The sequence below is a fragment of the Serinus canaria genome, chromosome 7, assembly GCF_022539315.1.
Source record: "Serinus canaria isolate serCan28SL12 chromosome 7, serCan2020, whole genome shotgun sequence".
NCBI lineage: Eukaryota > Metazoa > Chordata > Aves > Passeriformes > Fringillidae > Serinus > Serinus canaria.
Genome location: NC_066321.1, coordinates 14,041,904 through 14,063,072, shown reverse-complemented (window position 1 = coordinate 14,063,072; position 21,169 = coordinate 14,041,904). Strand labels below are relative to the sequence as shown.

At 36.9% G+C, this 21,169-nt stretch overlaps 1 protein-coding gene across 2 annotated transcripts in view; it reads right to left on the bottom strand.

Moving 5' to 3' along the window:
* Positions 1 to 21,169, bottom strand: part of XRCC5 (X-ray repair cross complementing 5) — a 49,612-nt gene that overhangs the window by 2,818 nt on the left and 25,625 nt on the right. The window contains exons 14-19 of one of the 2 annotated variants that reach the window (XM_018911400.3): positions 20,203 to 20,399; positions 15,830 to 15,920; positions 14,337 to 14,406; positions 6,940 to 7,049; positions 6,361 to 6,457; positions 4,277 to 4,344 (exon numbers count right to left, since the gene is read on the bottom strand). In XM_018911400.3, coding sequence (XP_018766945.3) covers positions 4,277 to 4,344; positions 6,361 to 6,457; positions 6,940 to 7,049; positions 14,337 to 14,406; positions 15,830 to 15,920; positions 20,203 to 20,399 — 633 coding nt within the window. Of the gene's footprint in view, positions 1 to 4,276; positions 4,345 to 6,360; positions 6,458 to 6,939; positions 7,050 to 14,336; positions 14,407 to 15,829; positions 15,921 to 20,202; positions 20,400 to 21,169 lie in introns of those variants that run through there. The other variant, XM_018911402.3, reaches the window with a different exon arrangement.

The following is a 21,169-nucleotide window of genomic DNA, read 5'->3' as shown; positions in this document are numbered from 1 at the left end:
TTTTTGAAACATCAGTGGCTGCAGCCTAGGACTATACATTTTTCTCTACCCATCCCTTTTTGTCCACTGTCAGATGGGGTTCTGGATCAGATGGAAATTTTATCCATTTCAGTTTGACCAGGTTTATGTTCTTCAAAAATATTGTGTGTAGCTACAAAATGCTCAGGGATAACAAAATACCCCCAATGATATGAGGGTGACCAATGGCTTCTTTGAGACATTTCCTACACACAGCATTCTAGTTCTGTGTAGAATTTATAAGCTTCCCCATTTAATTCAATTAACATTTACGAAATGAACAAAGATATGAATTAAAAAAAACCCTCTAACATGCAAGATGGTTAGAATGCATCTTAAAAATGGAAATTCATTATGCAAAATTACATTGCTGTAGCTGCTGATACAACTCACCGTATGCCATTCACTTAAAGCATGACATTCATAAACAGAAGAGAAAGGTAAGTTGGCTCAGATACTATAAAAACTGAAATCAAATATACAGACAGTATCTGGAGTACAACCACCTCCAAATTATTTCACAGATTTTTCTCTTAGCCTAAAAAACCCGAAAACACTAAAATGGTAGGGAAAAAATGGCAATACTTAAATCCTACTTAAAAAAAGGATCCAGTTGTCTTAAAATCCTAGTTACTACTTTTTTACCAATATCCTTAGTATAAAATATATTTTTTTTAATTATTATTAAAATGCACCAGAACAAGTATACAGAGCTAGAAACAACCCTGCCTCACAAGAAAATATAGGCATGAAGATAACAAGAAAAAGCCACATTCCTAGACTTGGAGTCCTGTCATCCTTAAGTCAGAAACAACTTCACTATAACTCCAGATGATGAAAGAGAACAGCTAAGCAGAAAATAGCCACATTAAACAGGCTATAAATACCTGCTTAGATAACTCTTTTGTGCTCCTAAAAGGGAGCTGCTGTTCAGCTGGGGACTTGAACTGTATCAGCCAGGGAGGTTGTATAAGAGTCCATGGGATCCATCTCAACATCATCAATCTCTGAGACCATACATTTGTAGTGTGAAAAGCTTAAACATTATTTTAATAAATAAAATATTCTGATCCTTCTCTAGAACTCCAGTGACAGCTTTAGGCATGGGGTAAAACTCTGACTTTCCTGTTGCATCCTCTAGGATGAAAAGCAAATAGATTGTGCTTGGGTAACACCAGTAACAGAGGACAGGCAACCTCTGCCTCATTGTCCCAGTGACCAAAGGTCAATCATTTCCTACATCCTAACCAGCATTATCCAAGAGAAACATAGAAATCTCACTCCACAGACAACATTCATGTAGAGATTCTGTAGCTGAAAAAAAAGAAAGGCAGGGAATGTGACAGAAGGACTTAGAATTTCAGGATGCCGTACGTATGTTTATCTTTTTTGTTGGAAGAGTTCCTTATCTAGTAGTAATATAAAGCACATACTATGAAACTAAAAGCTAACGACATTTGTCAGCTCTGAAAGGCTTTTTGTGCCAGATCAAATTTCCTTTTTTCACATTTAATTAAGAGTCAATTGGTATTTCTGGAAGTAGCACATTTTTCAAAATTTTTACAATCAGCTTTCTCATGCTAAATTATGCAAAGGAAGCTAAAAGCTAGAAAAATGTACAATGAAGATTTTCAGTAAATTGAAACCTGAAGTTTCCATCAAATGCTGAACATCCAAAGTTGGGTTTTTTTTCTGAAAACCTGTTTTACATTTATGCAAAAGCAAATTACATATAATAGCTGTGCTGAAACCCATTATCTTCCCCAAAGCAACCAGAAAAAGCACTTGACATTCCTGCTCTTTTAACCTACCATCCTCATGCTCTAAAAATCTCCACTATTACAGGGAAAAAACAATTTTTTTTTCTCAGTGATAGGAAAATATGCATGCATGACCTACCTCAAGCAAAAAGAAAAAGGAAAGTTTGACCTGTCTAATAAGCAGCCTGGTAAGTCTTCCTTTTTCCTGCAGACAGCAACCCTATAAAACCTGTAATCTTACAGACAAAACAGTCTTGAAACTACTAGCAGCTAGTAAACAGCAGGTAAGAGAAAAGGCTTCTGTGTCAAAAAGGACAACACTGACACACAACCCTACAGGCTTGCACATAACCTCTACAGAGGTGAAGAAAACTTGCATCTTACTCTGTTGGGAGATATTTGAAAAAATCCAATATAACCATAAGTGAAAGGTATCATTTTCAGTACAGAAAATAAATGAGCCACTTTTGCAATCCTTGTAGACCTAGGAAAATGCTGGCTTTGTATCACACAGGAAAACTGTGGCAGGGTTTAACTGGACCAAAGAGGACTAAATTTTATACCAGCTCCACAATACCAAGATAAAATATTCTATCCCTGCAGATCCTACTCCAAGAATACACAGTCTTGCAGTTGCTTATGAAAAAGTCATATGAGGCCTTAACAGCCAATGGGAATTAGGGTTCTGGGTTTGGATTTGGACAGTATGTGGGGAGATGGTTATCTAGTAAATATCTGGAAGTGCCAACTGCTTAGTTAGCAAAGAGATGCAATCCAATTACTCTGATAGTTAAGGTAACTGCCATCTTAGAGAACTCTGCTGCAAAACTGATTTCATGCAGTATCTTGTATTTCTCCAATTTAATGGGAAGATATGGCTATTGTATGACCTTCAATCAATCACAAAATTACCTTCAGTCACAAAATAGTTTCCTGTATTGCAATATATGGTGATTGCAGGATGATGGTAACCAGAAATGTAAATTTGCAGTCAGTCTATAAATGTCTTCTCCAGCTTAACCTGGCAGCTGTGAATCCAGTCCTTGATACTCTATCATTTGTGCTGCATTCTTATGCAGGCACAGTTTTTTTAACTACCACAAGCTCACAGGGAAGACAATGGTATGCTGCAAGGTCTTAGTGGTTAGTAGAGATTTCCTTAAGGAACAGTGGCTATTTCACACAGCATTAGCACATTTTTTGAGCATCAGTGGTAGTTTCAGACTAGAAAGTACAGTTCTCAAGAACAATATTGTCTGAGGAAGTTTCCAAGTTAATTCTTAGCACTTGAAGTAGATAAAAAAAAATGATCCTCTTTAAAACCACCACTGGGGGAAAAGTTGCGTTATACATTTATGTGTAATGATAAATAGCCAGTAGGTCCTTCACATCTAGAAAAATCATCATACTCTTTCATTTCATCCTGCACATGTGCTCAGCTTTCTGGACTCCTAGTTTGTTAGCTTTTCATTTTCGTGACATTTCTGTGCCTTCTTCCCCTTGAGGTAAATTGTTACAGATGTAAAAAGCAGTTTCTAAAATACAACCTTTTTCTACTCATTAACTTAATCATAGAGAACCTACTTCTACCCACTTCTGCCTATTGCTTACAGAAGGCCTGGAAGCTGCAAAAAAATCAATGTGGCATCTTTTATAAAAGCTACTTCTCTGCAAAATGGTGATTTTAGACACAGTTTTACCTTCAGGGGGGGTCTGTGATACAAGGACCTTTCTCCTATACTAGCAGCCTGATAAAAAAACATCCATCTTATCCTCTCCACACAAGTATCACTTTTGACAGCAGCTCTGAATTCTGCTTCCTTCCAAAGCAGAGGCACCATTCTGCCTGTTACAATTCAGTCCTTTATAACTGGGACATCCTCATTCACCACTGTAGTTACTAAAATGCTACATATCTGTAGAAACTATACCTGTAAATAGTCCAAAATTCCCATTTCCAAAAGGATCTAATATGGTCACCAATAATACCCCCAGCATCGTGTATGATGTCCACCCATCCACAAGAGCTGCATAAAGTGAAAATACTGGTATCACTGCATGCATGGTGAAAATTAGCCCCAACAACTTGAATTGTTGGAGTTCACAAAAGCTTTTTAAAAAAGTATCAGATTTTTGAACTCCTGCTATCAGTGAGAACATATTTCTTTCTGTGAAGTTCAAATAGTGATCTTGCATATGTAAATAGCACTGTGCTGTTCCACTACACTGAGTTGCTCAAGTTCTTATTCTTTGTAGAGGATGTTTTCAGATCATTTCAATACATACTACTTTTTAAAGACCAATTACAGTAAAACTTGTAGAACATGCTAAGGTAATTTTGCTCTGAAATGCAGAAGTTTCAATTGTGTGGCAAATGAACATTCTTATTTCTTCATATGGCTCTTATTTTATTCAGCTGAAGATTTATCCACTTGAGAAACTCTTCAGTTCCACAGCAAGGGCTCTATACAAACAGATGCTCATTAAAAAAACGATACCTTCTCAGCCTCTTCACCTGTCACCAAACTTCCTTCCGCTTCATCTTTACTGATCAAAGAAATCCTTTCTGAAAAAAAACCCCAAACATAAAAATATCATTAGAAGGCTTCCCAAAAATTCAACTAATGTTAGAAGTAAAAAAAATGTTTCACATTCTAACTTCAGGATGTGTCATCATCACCAGCAAAAAAGAGAGTATCACTCAAAGGAAAATGTGACTTGCATAAATGAGTCAACTGGGATATAAAATATGATATAAAAATAAATTAATGAGCATATTCATAAGCTTGTGGAAGTATCCATTTAGGAAACTGCTAATATTGTGACAATCAAACTAATGAGACACTGAAATCACAGATCACAGATGAAATGCTGAAAATCTATTAGAAATTGCACTTTTAGTCATTCACAGTATGCTATTAGGTCCTCAGAAAAAATTAACTCTTAGCATTCAGACGCTTGCACTGTGATTACCTAGGCTGACTACCAAAGTGCTGGTCCTGCCCCACTTTGCTCCTTGGCTGTGCCAGCAGCGCTACCCTGTGCAGTGATGTCCCATCCCCCAAAAAATCCTTCGAAATAGTCCCCATTTATTTTGACCCCAATATTTTTTCCAGTCTAGTTCATCACTTGGCCATACAAATGTGCTTGTGCCTGAATAAGCAGCTGAGGGTGTGAGAGCAAAGAATAGGAGATTCATAAAAATTTCAGTAGCAGTGTAAATGCAGAATCACCTTCATGTGCCCACAGAACCACATGGCAGGGTTTCATGAAACATAGGAATTTGTCAAACAGATCTGCCTTTCTTCTGAGCCACTAACTCATTAACTTACATCCATCTTCTTCTGGTGATGGCAGTCACTCATGACAAGACCCAATGCACATCACACTTGGTAGAAAAGAGGGGATGGGTCATGTGGCAAGAATGAGAGAAAACAAAACCTCTGCTCTTGTTAGCAGCAAGTAAAAAGCAATTTCAGCTGCCTACGGAGAGCAGCCAGATTATGCATTAAGCATCAAGATTTCATTTCACCATGTTCTCAAAGGAAGATAATCTATGCTGTATGAAAATATCATCTCTCTTTGTATTTGTTTGTTTGGTTTTTTTCCTCAAAACATACTCTGGTTTGTCAAAAACTCTGATTTATACTAACTAAAAATTATTCATGGCTTTGAAAGATCCAGGTTTGCTATTTTCAAAGTTTATTTGTTTCTTTTTCCAAATTTATACAGAGAAGGTCCCCTACAGCACTACTGAATATAATGTTGTCAGTGTTGTCCTGTGCTGCTTTTTCCCCATTGCTAAGCAAATTCCCATCCTGTAATTCAAAGCTGGACGAAGTAGACATTACAGCGTGTCTGGAGTTCATCACTTTGAATGGTACTACACAAAATCACATCACTGCATTTTATAGCATGCACCCTTAAGAGATACAGATGGGCATTTAACAGATTTCCTTAGCATTGGATCCAATTAAAAACAAGAGTATAATGTAAAAGATTTTTTTTAGTCTGCTACATTTTCTATTTGTGAAAATGTTCCTTTATTTATCACTTGTGTAGTCTCTGAATGTCTTTTGGAAAGGCACTGCCTTGTATCTCCCAGTTTAATCACAGGTAGGTGTCATATTACCACATATTCTGTCCTTCAGGTTACTTAAATACAAAATGATCAGTGACACATTTCAACACTATCTATGACTTTTTGGAAGCTTAAACTGCAAGAATCTTTTTATAGCTCTACTGCACGAGTTTTTTCCATTTATCCTGAAATTCAGCTGAAATCCTGTCTTCTCCTTACCCCATAACATTTAATTTGTCTCTTCTACCACAATTAATTTACAATTTCAACAAGACTTGGCAATACATTATGAATAATGCTGATATGAAACTATTAGTGCAGAAAAGGAATGGAAACTGCAACATTAAAGTTGTTTTTTTTTAAATAGCTGTAAGAATGAAGCATATAAAAATGCTGCAGTGGGGTTAGTTTAAGTGCCCCACTGCTAATGAAGTTCTCCTACTTAATGGATAAATGCAATACAGCTAGAGATTGCCTAGGGTTTTTTTATTGCCATCCTACCTTGTACCATGATCTCCCAGAAATCAGATAAGGCTTTATCTTCCAACTTTGATTTCAGTGCCTGCAGAAAGTCATTAAAGCACTGCACCTTGGCCAGCTGAAAAAAAGGTAACAACAACTGTAAGGAAGAAATACTAAAGGAAGCTTAATTCTTCATGAAGTCATTTAACATGGTGAACACTAAAGTCTCTACAGAATTTGGATTTTATTTCTATTAAAACTGTGAGTTCTAAGGAAGGTGAGCAACAAAAAGCACCTCTCAGAAAGCTAGAAAGACTTTCTTGTAACTAGCTTTCTTGAAGAAGAAAATTGTAGGATTGCACTTTTAACTAGCACAAGCATCAGGTCATAGGCCTTCTGTTTTATGTTTAAACAAAAACAAACAACAGCAAGTAATACCAGAGAGGCTAGTCCCCATTTCAGTAACAATAAAATCCCCCATAAAATGCAACTCTATTTCTAAAATTTGAAACATATTTAAAGTTAAATTCTTTTTGCTGCAGCAATAAATTATCAAGCAAACAGGCCCATTATGCCTCTAATTTGAAAGAGGTAAGAGTATTCACACATTAACATTACCTTCATGGCCTCCTCTCTAAAAGCTCTGATGCAGTCAATCCCTTTCATGTAGTACTGGGAACCTTTATTTTCCAGGAACTGATCAATGCGCTTTATCACCTGCTGACTCACTGGAAGACAAGGAGAAATAAACTGATAAATAAATAAAAGAATGCACACTTTCAAGGAAAAAAACCGCAACTTTTCTTTTAGATCTCTCTTTTTCTACTCCACAGGCACCTAAGTAGTTAATCATACCCACACTGCCTCAAGCTATGCAAGTTGATAATTGTTATATAAGCTAGTAACAATAATTTCAGCCTCTCTGGAAAAGCCAGATATACTAAGAAGAACCTCCAGCATGTCCAAGGCATACTTTTCCCTGAAAGACAAGAAAAAAAATCAGTGGCCTAACTTGTTTGATAAAAATTTGGAATCCTAAAGCTTAGGGAGGTTAATGTTCTACAACACAAGCGTATCCCCTAAACATCCTTTGCAACTGATGTGTATTTCAACAGAAGCATTTATAAAAAAGGTGTAATAATGTCAAACCAACATGTGTAGGGTGACTGCAGTTAAAAGACCTTGCTGTTATTGACATCAGAGTATGTCTTGTCTCTTGTACAGGTTTGATAATTGATAGTTTGATAATTTTTTATCAGAGCAAAGAGGTTTATGATTATAAAGATTATAAACTGTGTGTGCCTGACAGAAAGAAGCAGAGGTAAACAGTGAGACCTGTACCAGCAAGAAGGGGAACACCAGTTTCACCCTTACTGTTGAGGTCCTCAAAGGTAGGTAGCTGTGAACCACTGCAAGCAGACAAGAGAAAATGTCACCCAAGAGCTCTGCAAATCCCAACTAATTTCTGCTAGATTGTAGTAATTTACTTTCTCTTCATGTTTACTTTAAGTTAAGGAACTGTCAAATTTTACCCTCTGGCAAACACCTCAGCCAGGGAAAAACCAAGTGTGAGGAGGATACAACAGTGATCTATAAACTCAGAAGCATTGTGAAAAGAATGAATAGGGAGTTGATAGTGCCCTGCCTCTCTCAAAACAAGAGCCAAGACTTGGGTTAAGAACAAACAATAAAACAGAATCTTTTGAAACATATATCAGCAGTTAACCCCTTTACCAAAGTCTGATTTAAGTTTTAATAACTTAAAAAATGAACAAATTCTTAGAATTCTTAAAAGAGGATGCCTATAAGGGGAGATTACAGTCTTGCTGCCACTGAGGAAAAAGATTCAGGAAAGCTTTCTGACCAAGTCACAGCATCTGCCTGTCCTGTTCTTGTACTGTTAAAGACCAGTCAGTGGATTAGCAGAACCTTTTCCCTGATCTATAGCCCTTCCCAACTCCAGATGTTATGGGCATAGACATCACTTCAAGAACCTCAGCTATGGAAGCATCAACAAAGAAAATCACCTGCCAGAGTGGTGGAAAAAACAAGAAGTAAACACAGCAAGAAAGAGACATTGTTTAAGTACTGTGTTCCTCTCTGCTCTTGTGAGTATGCAGAGCACCAGCTGTTATATTATTTTCTATAAAATGCCTAATTGAACTAAATCTGAAGGACAATATCTCTGCATAGTGTGAAACAAGGCATGTTTGATATTCTCCCACTAGGTTTTGACAGTTTTTAGAAAAGGAGGCAGATAATGGTTCTGCCCAACAGCAGCTACAGCACAAGAAAGTGTGCTAAAGTGCCCACTGTGCCAGAGGTAATCAGCTCACTCTCTATTTATTTCACCAGTAGCTGACAAACTAAATTGAAGTCTAACTACTTAAGCTTCCCAAGTTAAGTCAGTCCATTTTTTTCATGGTTAATGATTTTCTCATTAAATGTTCTAATTTCTTATGAATTGCACTAATAAAAGCAAGTCCTGCTGGTGTTTTCAAGTGGTGGTGGTGTTTTTTTTAAACACTGCCTTCTCATTGATGTGTTAAATTAAAACCCCAGGCACTATAAGGGTGCAATAAAAGTCTTTATTGTCAGAAAGATTCCAGCATACTGTCTGAAATTATCAGACACTCTACTACTTCTTTTGCATTTAATTTTTTTTAAAATCCCTTTCCATGTGATTGCCCTGGCAGCCATCAGAAGAAAAGACTTTCTTGCTACTGATTGTGAGATGCCTCCTTTTGAAATCTGTTGTAAGGAACCAAAGGAAACCTGCAATGTTTTACCAGGCACTGAGAGTCCATAATATAGGCAGCAAACAGGTTACATGGCAACAGTATTTAAAGTCACATTCCTCTAACATCCTGAAGTAGCTTGGCTAAAAACTTGATTCTGTCCATTGGGTTTCCCTTAAATGATAGGCCAATGACGGGTGAATCTAAAATAGACAAAAGTTCCTATGTTCTGACTGAACTACCAAATTACTTCAGGGGACCAAAAGTAATATTTAAGACAGAAGATAAGGATTATAGTAGGAAATTCTTGAAGTAGTTGCTGTTCCTTTACACTTCTAATCTGAGAACTTTGTTGATTTCCTGCTGCCTTTTCATTAGTCTGAATCTTTGGGTCTGGATGCTGCAAAAAATAGATGTTCCTGTTTTTGGAGCAAGGCATGTTCTGCATAAAGATGTCTTTTTAACTAAGCTGTGATAAGCATTAACTCTGATGTGTCCCAGACAAATCTCAGGCATTGAGGTTTCGAAGAGTAGGCCCTTGAGTTACAAACGGACAGCCCATTTAGGCCACTCCCATGTAATTGTAACTTTTTCTTCCCTCCCAATTCCCTCACTCCACACACATTTAAGGAAGTGAACGAACAACAGACTTCTACATTTTGCATTAACTGGAATTTCCAGCACACCTAATAACCACCACATTCTGCAGAACATCCCAAAAAATTTTAATCTCCTCTTTCTACTGTATCTGACTGGTTAGATAACAAATACAGTTATTAAGGGTTAGAGAACTGCAGGGGAAAAAAATCCCAGAATAGAAGATCTTTTAGTTCTAGCAGAATTTAATCCCTTCCCCTCTGGCATTCAGATACATTTGCTTCTCCAAAATACATTCACTAGTGCTGTCATTTTTTGTGAAATATGCCATGAACAATTATATTCACTTGTTATCTCTGAACAGCTACAGTACAGAAGTGCAGTTCTATTTTCATGTTTGTTCAGTTCAGCTCTTGGTCTTGATTGCTATACCAATCAGATTACACAATAATAATAGCCAAAACTGTCTATTATTACAGTCCAAGCTTGATTTCTTGGGGATTTCCCCCCCCATCCCCCCAAAAAAATCAGGTTAAAAATTTCTTCCTTTAGACAAAAGTCTCCCGTGGTTAACTTTCTGATTTAGGTGCTGCTGGTGGTAATGATTTGTATTCATGGACAGTGCTTGAAGTGTGATTCACTGACAAATCAGTTAAATCACCTGATAATTCATTTCAAAATACTGCTCTGTAAAATCTTTCTAGAACTGAAAAGAAGAAAGAAATTCTGAACTGAAAACTGTACTAATTTTTAAGGACCTCCTTCATCTTTAATCCAAGAAATAAGAATTTTAAGACCAAGAGCTGTTGGCTGTTGAACTAATCCAGGGCCCTATGAGGTGCTGCTCAGTTTTGAAATGGTGCCTCTAAATGTCCTGTGAGTATGGATCAGAATGATTGATGCTGGATATCTGAAGGGCATACGACCCAAATCCCTGCTAAAAACAGGGTTCACTGTGGAACAGGTGCCTCAGTGCTCCACAGACTTGCATTCTGTGTACCTCCAAAGATGGAGAGTCTCCAAGTTCTCATGGGTCCCTTTTTCTGTGGGAGCCCCATCTCTACTGTCTTTTTCCCCATAACACCTAATTCAAATTCTGTTTGTTGCAACTCAGAGCTTTGAGTCTCACCCAATAACTATGCCCTTCAAAGACAAACCTGGCTTGATCTTCTCTGTGAAGCAGATATACAGAAAACTTCAAAGTGATTCTATATGCTCAAGTATTTGGTTTGCAAAAGCCCTACTAATGACTGAATCATTTTCATCAAACCAGTCATTGCATCTGGCCTGCCTAGCAGTAGAGCATAAATAGTCTCTGAAATATACAATAACATCCAGTAAGATAAAATGCAGACAAACTGCAAAAACATGCCAACAAAGAGTTAAATTAAGTATTAGCTTTTTAAAAAGCTCTCTTAGCTCCAGAAAGGTAATTAACTATACTTATTTCTACAGAAAATCTTGCAATAAAATATCATCCTTGTTCACAAGCAGTTACTGATTCTTTCAGCTATATTTTTCTAGAAATGCCTAGGAAAAATATATTAACTAATTTACTATAAATATAGAAATGAGAGCTTAGTGCAATTTCTCTCTGGACATGCAGATTTCTCTCCCAGTAGAAAATCAGTAAATAAAAAGCTTTTTCAACATCATGTTCTCAGACAGGAGTACTGTAAGATGCAATAAAATGTGGCCTATAAACTCACACAGAAAATTTACAAATCAAAGAAAATACTGCGCATGCGTCAGTACCTTTTTCTACTCCCCTGATTCTATCTTACACAGAAGCCTATGAAAATACAATACAAGACATCAGACATGATCTGCTCTCCAGAGATGCAGACATGGAAGGAAACCTCCAAATAGGAGGATGAACTGGCAGTACGTGGCTACTACCTTGGCATTACAAAGATGGCAAGCATTGACTGCATTTTCTGAAGCTTTCTCTGAAGACACAGCAATGAAGAAACTCATTGTACACACTTGGGAGCAACAATTAGATTCTACTCAGGTAAACTAATCTATTTTATGTGCAGTCATTGACAAAAACGTCAGAAGCTGTTATCAGGAGACATCTCTTTGTGATGACTCTACACTTGTGACTTGCTCAAAATAAGACCTGCATAACATGACATCTTTCTGGCCATGAATGCAAATAAGAGAGGATGTCTAGAGGGGAACACAATTCTAGTTACATGACCATCAGCATTAACCAGTAAGCTGAAACCATCAAACATATCTCACCACGTAACCCTTAAACAGCTCCCTACTGTAATAAAGGACACAGTTTTCAAGTAAAACCAAAGTCGATTATTTCAGGAATTGAGCTGTGTCTCTAAGACCCTTACCAATCTGAAAACCTTTGATTTTCTGCAAATACTCATTTAGGCATTAGTGGCAAAGATCTCACACAGCATCAGACACAGACTAGCTTCCACTTAAGACTTCTGCTATGAAAGGTACAAACCCTGACTAACACATCCCAGTGAGGGCACTGCAGGAAATATACTGGTACCTGTTTTCAGCGATAAATATACCATCAGAACTTCCTACAAGCTGTTTCAGAAGAAAAATAATCACCTTGCCATCCTCTGGTACTGCTACCTTTATAATTTTGGTGTGGGTATGCCATTAACCTGCAGCTGAATTAAAAAGCAACTGTAGTGTCACTATTTAAAGTACAACTCTTCCTACTGCTACAACTTGTCTATCTACTAAAATACAACCCACCTCCAATCAAACAGCTGAAAGGTCTTTCTCCTCCCAATAAAAGGACTGCTGTTATTTTAAAAGGTGAATGTAAACTCTATTCAGTTAGGAAGACTGTAGCAGATGTTTTTTTAATACAAGAAAGAAACACAGAATGCAACTTAGCAGGTCTCCTGTCTGCATCCTGATACAAAAAATGCTACCCTTTTTACAAATAAGTATTTGAATGCCATAGATTATCCTTTTCTGCAAAGAAATTTTGTATTTCTTATGTTCTAGCAGAGGGAAACAAATTTCATCATTAAATGACAAAATTATACCAAAAAATCCCTTAGAACCACTGAATAGTTTTAAGGCAGAATTTACTATTTACATAACCAAAGTGCAATACAGCAAGACATTAAAAACATGCCTGCAATGTTCAATGTATTAGGCCACCTAAAAGGCTCTAAAGCACAAAAAGGATTATCCAGAAGAAAGAGATAATATGCAAAGTATGTTTTTATTTATAGTGGCTTCTATCTCTCCTTTAAATGGGTGACTGCACTACATTCTGTTTAACTGCATGTTATCATTACAGAGCAGATCACGAAGAATAAAAGCAAATTGCTCAAAATTTCAGAACCTTCCAAACATGTACTGCAGTTACATCCAGCAGTTACCCAGAACCTTCCAACCATGTGCTGCAGTTATCTCCAGCACAGCTACCAAGTAGACATATTTAAGCACTCTTTCTAGTTAAACCATCTTCAAGGGTAATCCCTATACTTACTTCTGCCTTAAAGCTTTCCTACATGATAAAATTTATCACCATAACAAAGTAGTCAACTGTTCCACAGTTTCTGTATTCTAATGTATTGTACAATGCTTTATTAACTGCATATTAATATGGCTGAGGTTTAAGAACACAACTCCAAATATTTTTTCAATAAATAATTTCTTCTGGGTCTAATGAAAAATCCATGTAAAGAAGCTAGCTATCTGGCATAGAGGTCTGGAAATTTTGGAGAGAAATAGCTATGCAGGTTTTAACAGGCTGTATCACAACTTAATATACTGCTAAACACACTCCTGAAACTACATCCAAAACGACCAAAGGTCTTGTTGAAATACCCAGTACCTCACTTAAGGACCTCTGCAAATCATTCTTTGAAAAGGAATGTGACATTAATAGCTATCTGGCAGATCAGGTTTACCCTGCCACAACCTTCAAATCACCCTTTATGAGATAAAGGACCCTGTCCATCTTGTGCATTCTTCTTAAAACACCTTTGGATTACATCTATCTCTGTACAGCTACCCAAAGAGGGAAATACCATACAAACCAATGATAATTTCATGGCATTTTCAGACTTAGGCCATGCAAGACAGTGCTTGACCTGTGCCTTGAGTTCTTTCTCATCTCTGAGAAGAGTCAGTGCACACAGAGCCTTCTCTCAACTTTCAGATTACAAATACTATCTGCTTATTCCACTCTGAATTCACCTGTGCACTCACAAGCAGTAAGAAATGACCTTTTCATGTGAAGATTTAAGTCCCAGGCATGAGTCTCTTTTTTGTTCAGGCAACAGGAGACAGGTTTCTCACACTGTGCACACCCACCAGCTCTCCACTTCAGGCCAGAAAGATCCTAGGAATGAGAAGCTGAGGCTCATCCTGAATGAGGCAGTCAGTGAATACCAAGGGGTCTTCTGTTAGAAACACCTGAGGGGTTGCCCAGGTGCCTCAATGTAGCTCTCTAGCACCTTCTTAGCCAAACACAGCTACCTGAGATTTTTAATGGGGAAGGCAAGTATTAACATGGGAATTACAAATGACACCTTCCTTGGCTGAGTGGCACTACAAGCTAACCTGTAAATTCCAGAGCAACTCACACTGAACTAGAAACTTAAGTTTAGACAAATGGATTGCATTTACTGAACTCTGAAGGTGCTACTAATATAATTAAGATAGACAAAAGTCATTTACCATCTTTGAAGTCAGCATTTTTCTTCCTCACTAGAATTCGGAAATCTTCTGCTGGGTTAACACTGCCTACCTACAAAAAGTACAAAACCAATTCAATTGTCTTCCAAAACCCATCTCTTTTTTCTTGTCAGGAAACAAGAATCTTAAATTTTTTTTTTATTTTAATATGAAAACAGAAACTGTGCACTTCTCTGCATTCAGACTCAAAAATGCAAGTCTTATAAAGTGTGTTAATGCACAGTACTCCTGGCAAAGGTTGGCTATGAAGTCATTCTGCTGCACTGTTACAGGCTGGCCACTTCTCTGGTGCTGAGAGAACAGAAGCACAACAATTGACATTATCTGCTAGTAAAGCTCTGAGATTGTCTGTAGCACAGACCTCTTACACCTCTCTAATCTCACCAGATGGTTAGTGAGGAGTGTGATCTCCCAGGCACATGGGTACAGAATCAGTGGCTTGCCACTCCAATAGGACCTCAAAATTAAAAGCTTGCACTTAAATCATCTAACCTTTCTGCCAGAGTCTGACATCTTAAAGCCAAAGCTCTAAATGGGCATGCAAATGCAGAAACCTTTCAAAGGAACTAAAACCAGGTCAAATATAAATAAACACTGCAAAACGGATGCACTAACTTGAGGGGAAAAAAACCCCAACAACCATACATTGCTTAAAATTTCCTATCAGCAATCAAAATTCTTCAACTTTTTTTTTTATGCTTTACTGTCAAAATAATTCATGTACTTTGCAATTAGTTTGCTTGGTCTCAATGTATTTCTTTAAGATCTAGCAATGCCACTTTTCAGGAAATATCAGAAAATTACATTAGAAGTGCAGAACACTGAAATCTTTTTAAGACTTCAAAAATATTTTTGTAAGTATCAATAATGCTTTTTTTCAAAATTAACCTTAAAGAACAGCACATTTGAAAACAAGAAGTTAGTTCAATATTAATTATTTTTTGTAATAGGAAAACATCAAATAAAGGAAGGTGCACAGTTACAATAAAAGTTTCATCTAAGCCATAAAATTGTAAGTTAGATCTAGAGGCAAGATGAAGCCAAATTTCTGATTCAGACCCCCAATTAATGGAGAGACACATGTCTAAAATCACAGCAATACTTTTCATTAAATACACAGAGGCAACTTCTAGGTTGTAGAAAACATGGAAGACAGCAAAAACAAAATTCAACCACTGAGCTCCAATTTTGTTTTCTTCAGATCCTCAGGCTTTCCTTTTAGAGTTCTAAATACCAGGAGAGAATTTTGTCCTAAAATATCCACAACTGATGGAAACTTGTGCTAACACATGCCTAAGGGCAGAGCAAGTTGTCTTCACAATCTCTAGCAGAGTCTCAGATGTACAAGTAGACAGTATTTCAGTCATATTTCAGCTAGAAACTCTCATTTTCTCAGGAATTCTGTATATTCACTACAATAGACTTAGAGAATTAATCTTCCCCTTTGATAATCAGCTTTGTAAAAATATGCTTACAGATGTGATATTGCCTTCAGCAAGTTTCATGAGGCTAAAGCTCTCTTCCTCATCTTCAATTTTTGGTTTCTTAAGGCTGGCTTCATCTTCACTGCAAATGAGAAGGACAAAAATGAATATAAACACTTGAAGATGACTGTCCTGCTTACTAACTAGGGAGTCAGTAAATTAATGAACTATACACTGAACTAAACTTCATTACATAACTGTACCAAAATCAACACTTAACCATGTCTTATTTTTCCCTTGGGCTGCACAAACCAGACAGTAGAAAGAGATCTAACTTCATCGTCACATACAGCAAAGGCATCACTTGTTGAAGGTATGAGATTATTACTGCTTATTTGAGGTGTAAATATCCTTTTACAGACCTTCTTCATCTTTCTAAATACAGAATATCTCCAAAAACTTTTTTGAAACCTCTGTATTGAGTTAGCCTTGATAATTTAAAGTATAAAACATGACATTTGGTATTTTCACTAGATTTTTTTTCTAAACATGAAATGTCAGTGAAAAGTTACCATTTTAGTAAGAAATTAATTTACTGTTCAATCACTACCTGCTAGAGCCTGTCTTGGAATTTATAGCTACTACAAACCTGTTTACACAGTGGCTTTTGAGTTTAATGACCACTATTCTCCATCAGCACATGAGAGCTCTGTAGACTTTCACCCTGTGTTTGTTAAAACCTGCTAGACAAACTCTAGTTAAGCAGATCAGAACTATCTTAGGACATTTTAACCTACATCTCAAAATGCTTTCAAAAAACTATTTTTGTTTTTAAAAAGCTAATTGTGATTTTGGGCTACTTTCTTGCTTTGTCCTTGCAGGTAGCATAGAGCAAGGTGTACTTTCAAGCTAGGAACTTAATTCCAACATGTAACATGCTACACTTCAGAGCATATCTCAGCAACAGAGGAAAATCCAGATAATCACAAAAGAGGAAGAAAATCAGATGCTGTCAGGCTACTGACACAGACAAATTGATTTCCGTTTAAGAATGACTGAAAGCTACTGAGCAACCCAAAGGGCAGGGTTTGTGTTCAAGGAATGCCAAAACAAAGTAACAAGTTTTTCCAAAAACTTTTGCTACTGTGAAAAGAAGAAACTGCTTGATGATGTAGGGACAAAGCCAGAGATCCTGGACTAGGAACCACTTTTCATTGAGCAAGATTAGAAGTGATTGCAAAAACTGCATTGCATGTTACAGAAGCAATCAACTATTAGAAAGAACTTGTGGAGTCTTCCTTTTTGCTTTCTATAGCACCCTCCTCCCCTACTTCACAATCATTGTCTATCTCACTTTGTTTCAGCAATCTTCTCTGTGCTTAATTTTGTCACTACCAAAATGAAATCCCTTCTCCTCAGCAACTCCTGTCATTCAGCATAACCTTACTTATCACTCTGGGAGAAATGATGACTTTAGCTATGCCTAAGGACAAGGATAGGATACCTTTGCTTCATTCTCAACTCTGCTGACTTTCTGGCTAACCTTGAACAAGTTGCTTGACTGTTTTGAAAATCCAGTGTGTCTATCTGTAAAAGGAGAAACTGATACTTATCAAAACCAGAGAGTTTAGAAGCTCCCCTGGAAACAAAAATCTTGTGTAATAACATGGTTTTATGAAAGGTGTACAGAACCCAGAAATTTCTAGAAGAAATTTTCTTCTAGAATAATTTCTTCCAAAAGTATATGGCAATCAATTTACTTCTTTTTCTTCCTGCATTATTTTTACTGATTCAAAATGCTCTGGGATTGGAGGAAGGAGAAAATAAATGATGATGCTGCATTTAACAGCCTAGGACCAAATCTACAGTTGTCATTAATCAGTGCAGCACAGCAGAAACTAATGAATCCATAGCCATTTATACCAGCCAAGGATCTGACATTTAGAATATGCACTGATTAGCAGTATTTTTAAACTGCAAAACGTGCAATTACTATTTGAGAAAAATTAATAAAATACAAGATTAATTTAAAACACCCACTTCTACATTAATATAGAAGCCTTTCACATCCTACAAAGCTAGATGAGATAATAGCCTCTCCACAGCCAAGCTAAGTAGGAAAAAGTAAAATGTTTTCTATATTACTGGAATTTTTTTAAACTAGACAGATCTTAAGCAAAAGTGATACAAATTAATAGTGAAATCTCTATTAAGATATCATGCCTAAAATTACGCTGCTTTAGTCCCATTAGACCTTAAAAATTAACAGAGAAGAATCTGGTCAATATGATGACAGGAGATACAAATCAGTTTTAGAAAACAAAAATAAGGTTAAGACATCTTTTAAACAACTTTTTCCAAATATTTAAGTGCAACCTATGTCTTAGTATTAATAACTTGAATCTCATAGAGCCATAGCATTTAGAATCACAGAATGGTTTGGCTTGGAAGGAACCTTAAAGATCACCCACTTCCAAAACACCCGCCATAGGAAGGGACACCTCCCACCAAACCGGGCTGTCCAAAGCCCCACCCAGCCTGGCCTTGAACACTGCCAGGAAGGGGCACACACAACCTCTCTGGGCAACCTGTGCAAGAGCCTCTGTAATTTAATATTTTCCTTAATCGTTGTTGCAGAGTGATGCACTTTTCTTTATCCAGTGAATAAAATCTATCATCGCAGCCTTTTCCCAAACACAGAACAAAAACAAAGTTAAGACTGTCATTGTAGCAATGATAAAATACTACCAGTCCCATTCATTACTACAGCAATACCAATTTTCTGCAATTTAAAAAAAATCTTAACTGTCATTCATTCTACTTTGCATAGTTAAGTCTGTATCCTTTCACTTCCTTTACAGCTTTTTTTTTAAAATAATTTTAATGCCCAACATCAATTTCTATCTAAATTACTTTTACAGCTAGTTTTATCACCCCTTTAAAGGAAACCCATTTTTATACAAAATAGATTTCCTTCTTGCTTGTCAGATGCTTTTGAGAAGGTATATTTTAAAGCAACTAACAGTAATGGGTCATTGCTTTTTGTTTAAATTCTCTCTCTAGCTTGTTTGAGCCAAATTTTTTGCCTTTTATTTCTAAACTGGCTCTACCACTTTTTAAGATATACATATAAATGTACATATGTACATAAACCCAGAGAAACTGAAGCACGGAGTAAGGAAAAGAGAATTGAATCAGTATGAATTCACAGACACACCAAGGCAACAGGAATACACTGAAATCAGCAACAACAACAACAAAAAGCCAGGTATTTCCCTGTAGAGAGGAATGTGGTCTCAAGCAGCAAAGTGAGGAGTCCTGTGTCATGTCTTACCAAAGAGAACATGCTGAGGAGGCTCTTCCCAACCCAGAGGAGAGGACTGAGCTAAGCAAGAGCTCAAAACACCTCAAAGACATCATTCCTAGTGCTGAAAGGACTGAACCAAAAATGACAAAATAAAGAGAGAAGGAGCTAACTGAGAACACTCCAACATCTCAGGGACCCACTAGTTATATTATAGATTTCAATAAATTAATTTCTCAGAAACAGATTTTGTTTATGCAAATTGATTTGGCTGGGGTGACAGTACAACTGCAATATCAATTTAGCTTTTATTCTTCCTATGTGCAGCACAAATAAACTAAACAGTCCATTCAATAACAACAAAAATACCCTGTCTTAAAACTGTTCAAACAATAGCTGTTCCAGGAAGAGTCTATAACAGCTTGATTTTTTTGGAGAAAACCACATTAATTGCACAGCAGATAATAATGAAACTGCTTTTCTTTTGATATTCAAAATGAAAGCCAGACAATTACCTAAATCAAGCATGCTGAGAAGGAAGGCTCAACTTTATGGCTAATTTAAAGAGCCATGGCATTTATTCTGAACTAAATTAGACCCCCTGTTAGTGTTATTTGAACTATTTTATAACCACCTCTAGGACAAACTGTCTGACCAGGAGACAAGAAGTAATGCAACAGGTTGCCCAGAAAGGATGCAGAAACCCTGCAGGTTTTCAAAGCCAGACTGTATGAATCCCTCCTTAGATCTCACAGGTGGTCTTTGAGCAACAGGTTGACCAAGAAGCCTCCGGTGGTCCATTCCAATCTGATGGATTTTGTGATTCTGTGACAGCAAATACAGACACGAGGAACTTACATGAGTAGGTACAGGCTCCCCAGACATGAGGAACTTACTGGTTCCTATTGTGTCCTGCACTGCAACAGTATGACCACCACTATTCACAAAATACTCCAGACATTCTGTGGCACCACAATATTCTCTATCCATCAGCATTTTTTCCAGTGTGTAACTCATTGATTTTCTGTTCAAAAGATTCTGAGCCTGATTCATCCAGCAAAAACAACCTGAAGTGTAAAAAAAAAGTTTCAAAAAAATCTATAATACATTTCCAACGTACTTGTCTTTGAAGATGTCTTGTGCAGTCTTCTCTTCTTTTTTCTTGCCAACTTCCTTTAGGGGGAAAAGTGCTTTTACTCTTTCCAGAGGAGCCTGACACCTTTCTCTTACCACACAAGGCATCTCCAGCATTTCCAAAAGGTGCTGTTCTACTGGTGGCAGTGGCTTATCAGAGTGAAAAGCCTTGTGCTGCAAGCACTACAAGAAACAGAACAGTCTGAGCAAAGCAGAACTTTTAATTATATTAAAAACTTACTATATGGTAACTGCAAAATATCTTCCATATTAAACATACTATCTTTGTATTGTTGAAAAATATTCTGTTTCACAATGGACTGAAAGTTTATGATCAACTGTTTAAGGAGCTTATTATTGATATTAAACAAGAATACTGATGCAGATGAGTGTTCCCACACTCACTGGAATGAGTTCTATGAAAATTATTAGAAAAATCCCAGGAATGAAACAGTCATCTGCAACTTTTCATATTTTTATCTTCACTCTACCTTTAAAAAGCAGTTCTTTTATAAAACAGTCCCACGAGAGAGATGTCTATACACTTCAAAATTAGGTAAATGAGATCTATCCCAACCACACATTCCAGTTTTTGTAACAGTTTAATGTCCCTCAAAGAAAATATTTCTTCTTGGTCAATTAAACTCAGTATGCATACAGGAGGAATGTTCACAAACTTAAGAGAGACTGCAAATAGAAAGAGAGAATATTAAATGTGCACAGGTGAGGCACAGAATAGATGAATGTTTGGAACCTAGCTTTGAAAGGAGTAGGGAATGAAGGGGCCTGACAGATGCATAAAGCTGGAACAGATGGTGAGAGCTATAGAGAAGGATTTTTCACCCAAGTGTAGAGTCAGTGCACATAGTCATGGAATCAAGCAGACGGGGAGAGATGAGGTTAATGAGACAGGCTACAGAAATTCCATGGAGGGTTTTGAAAACAAAATAAAT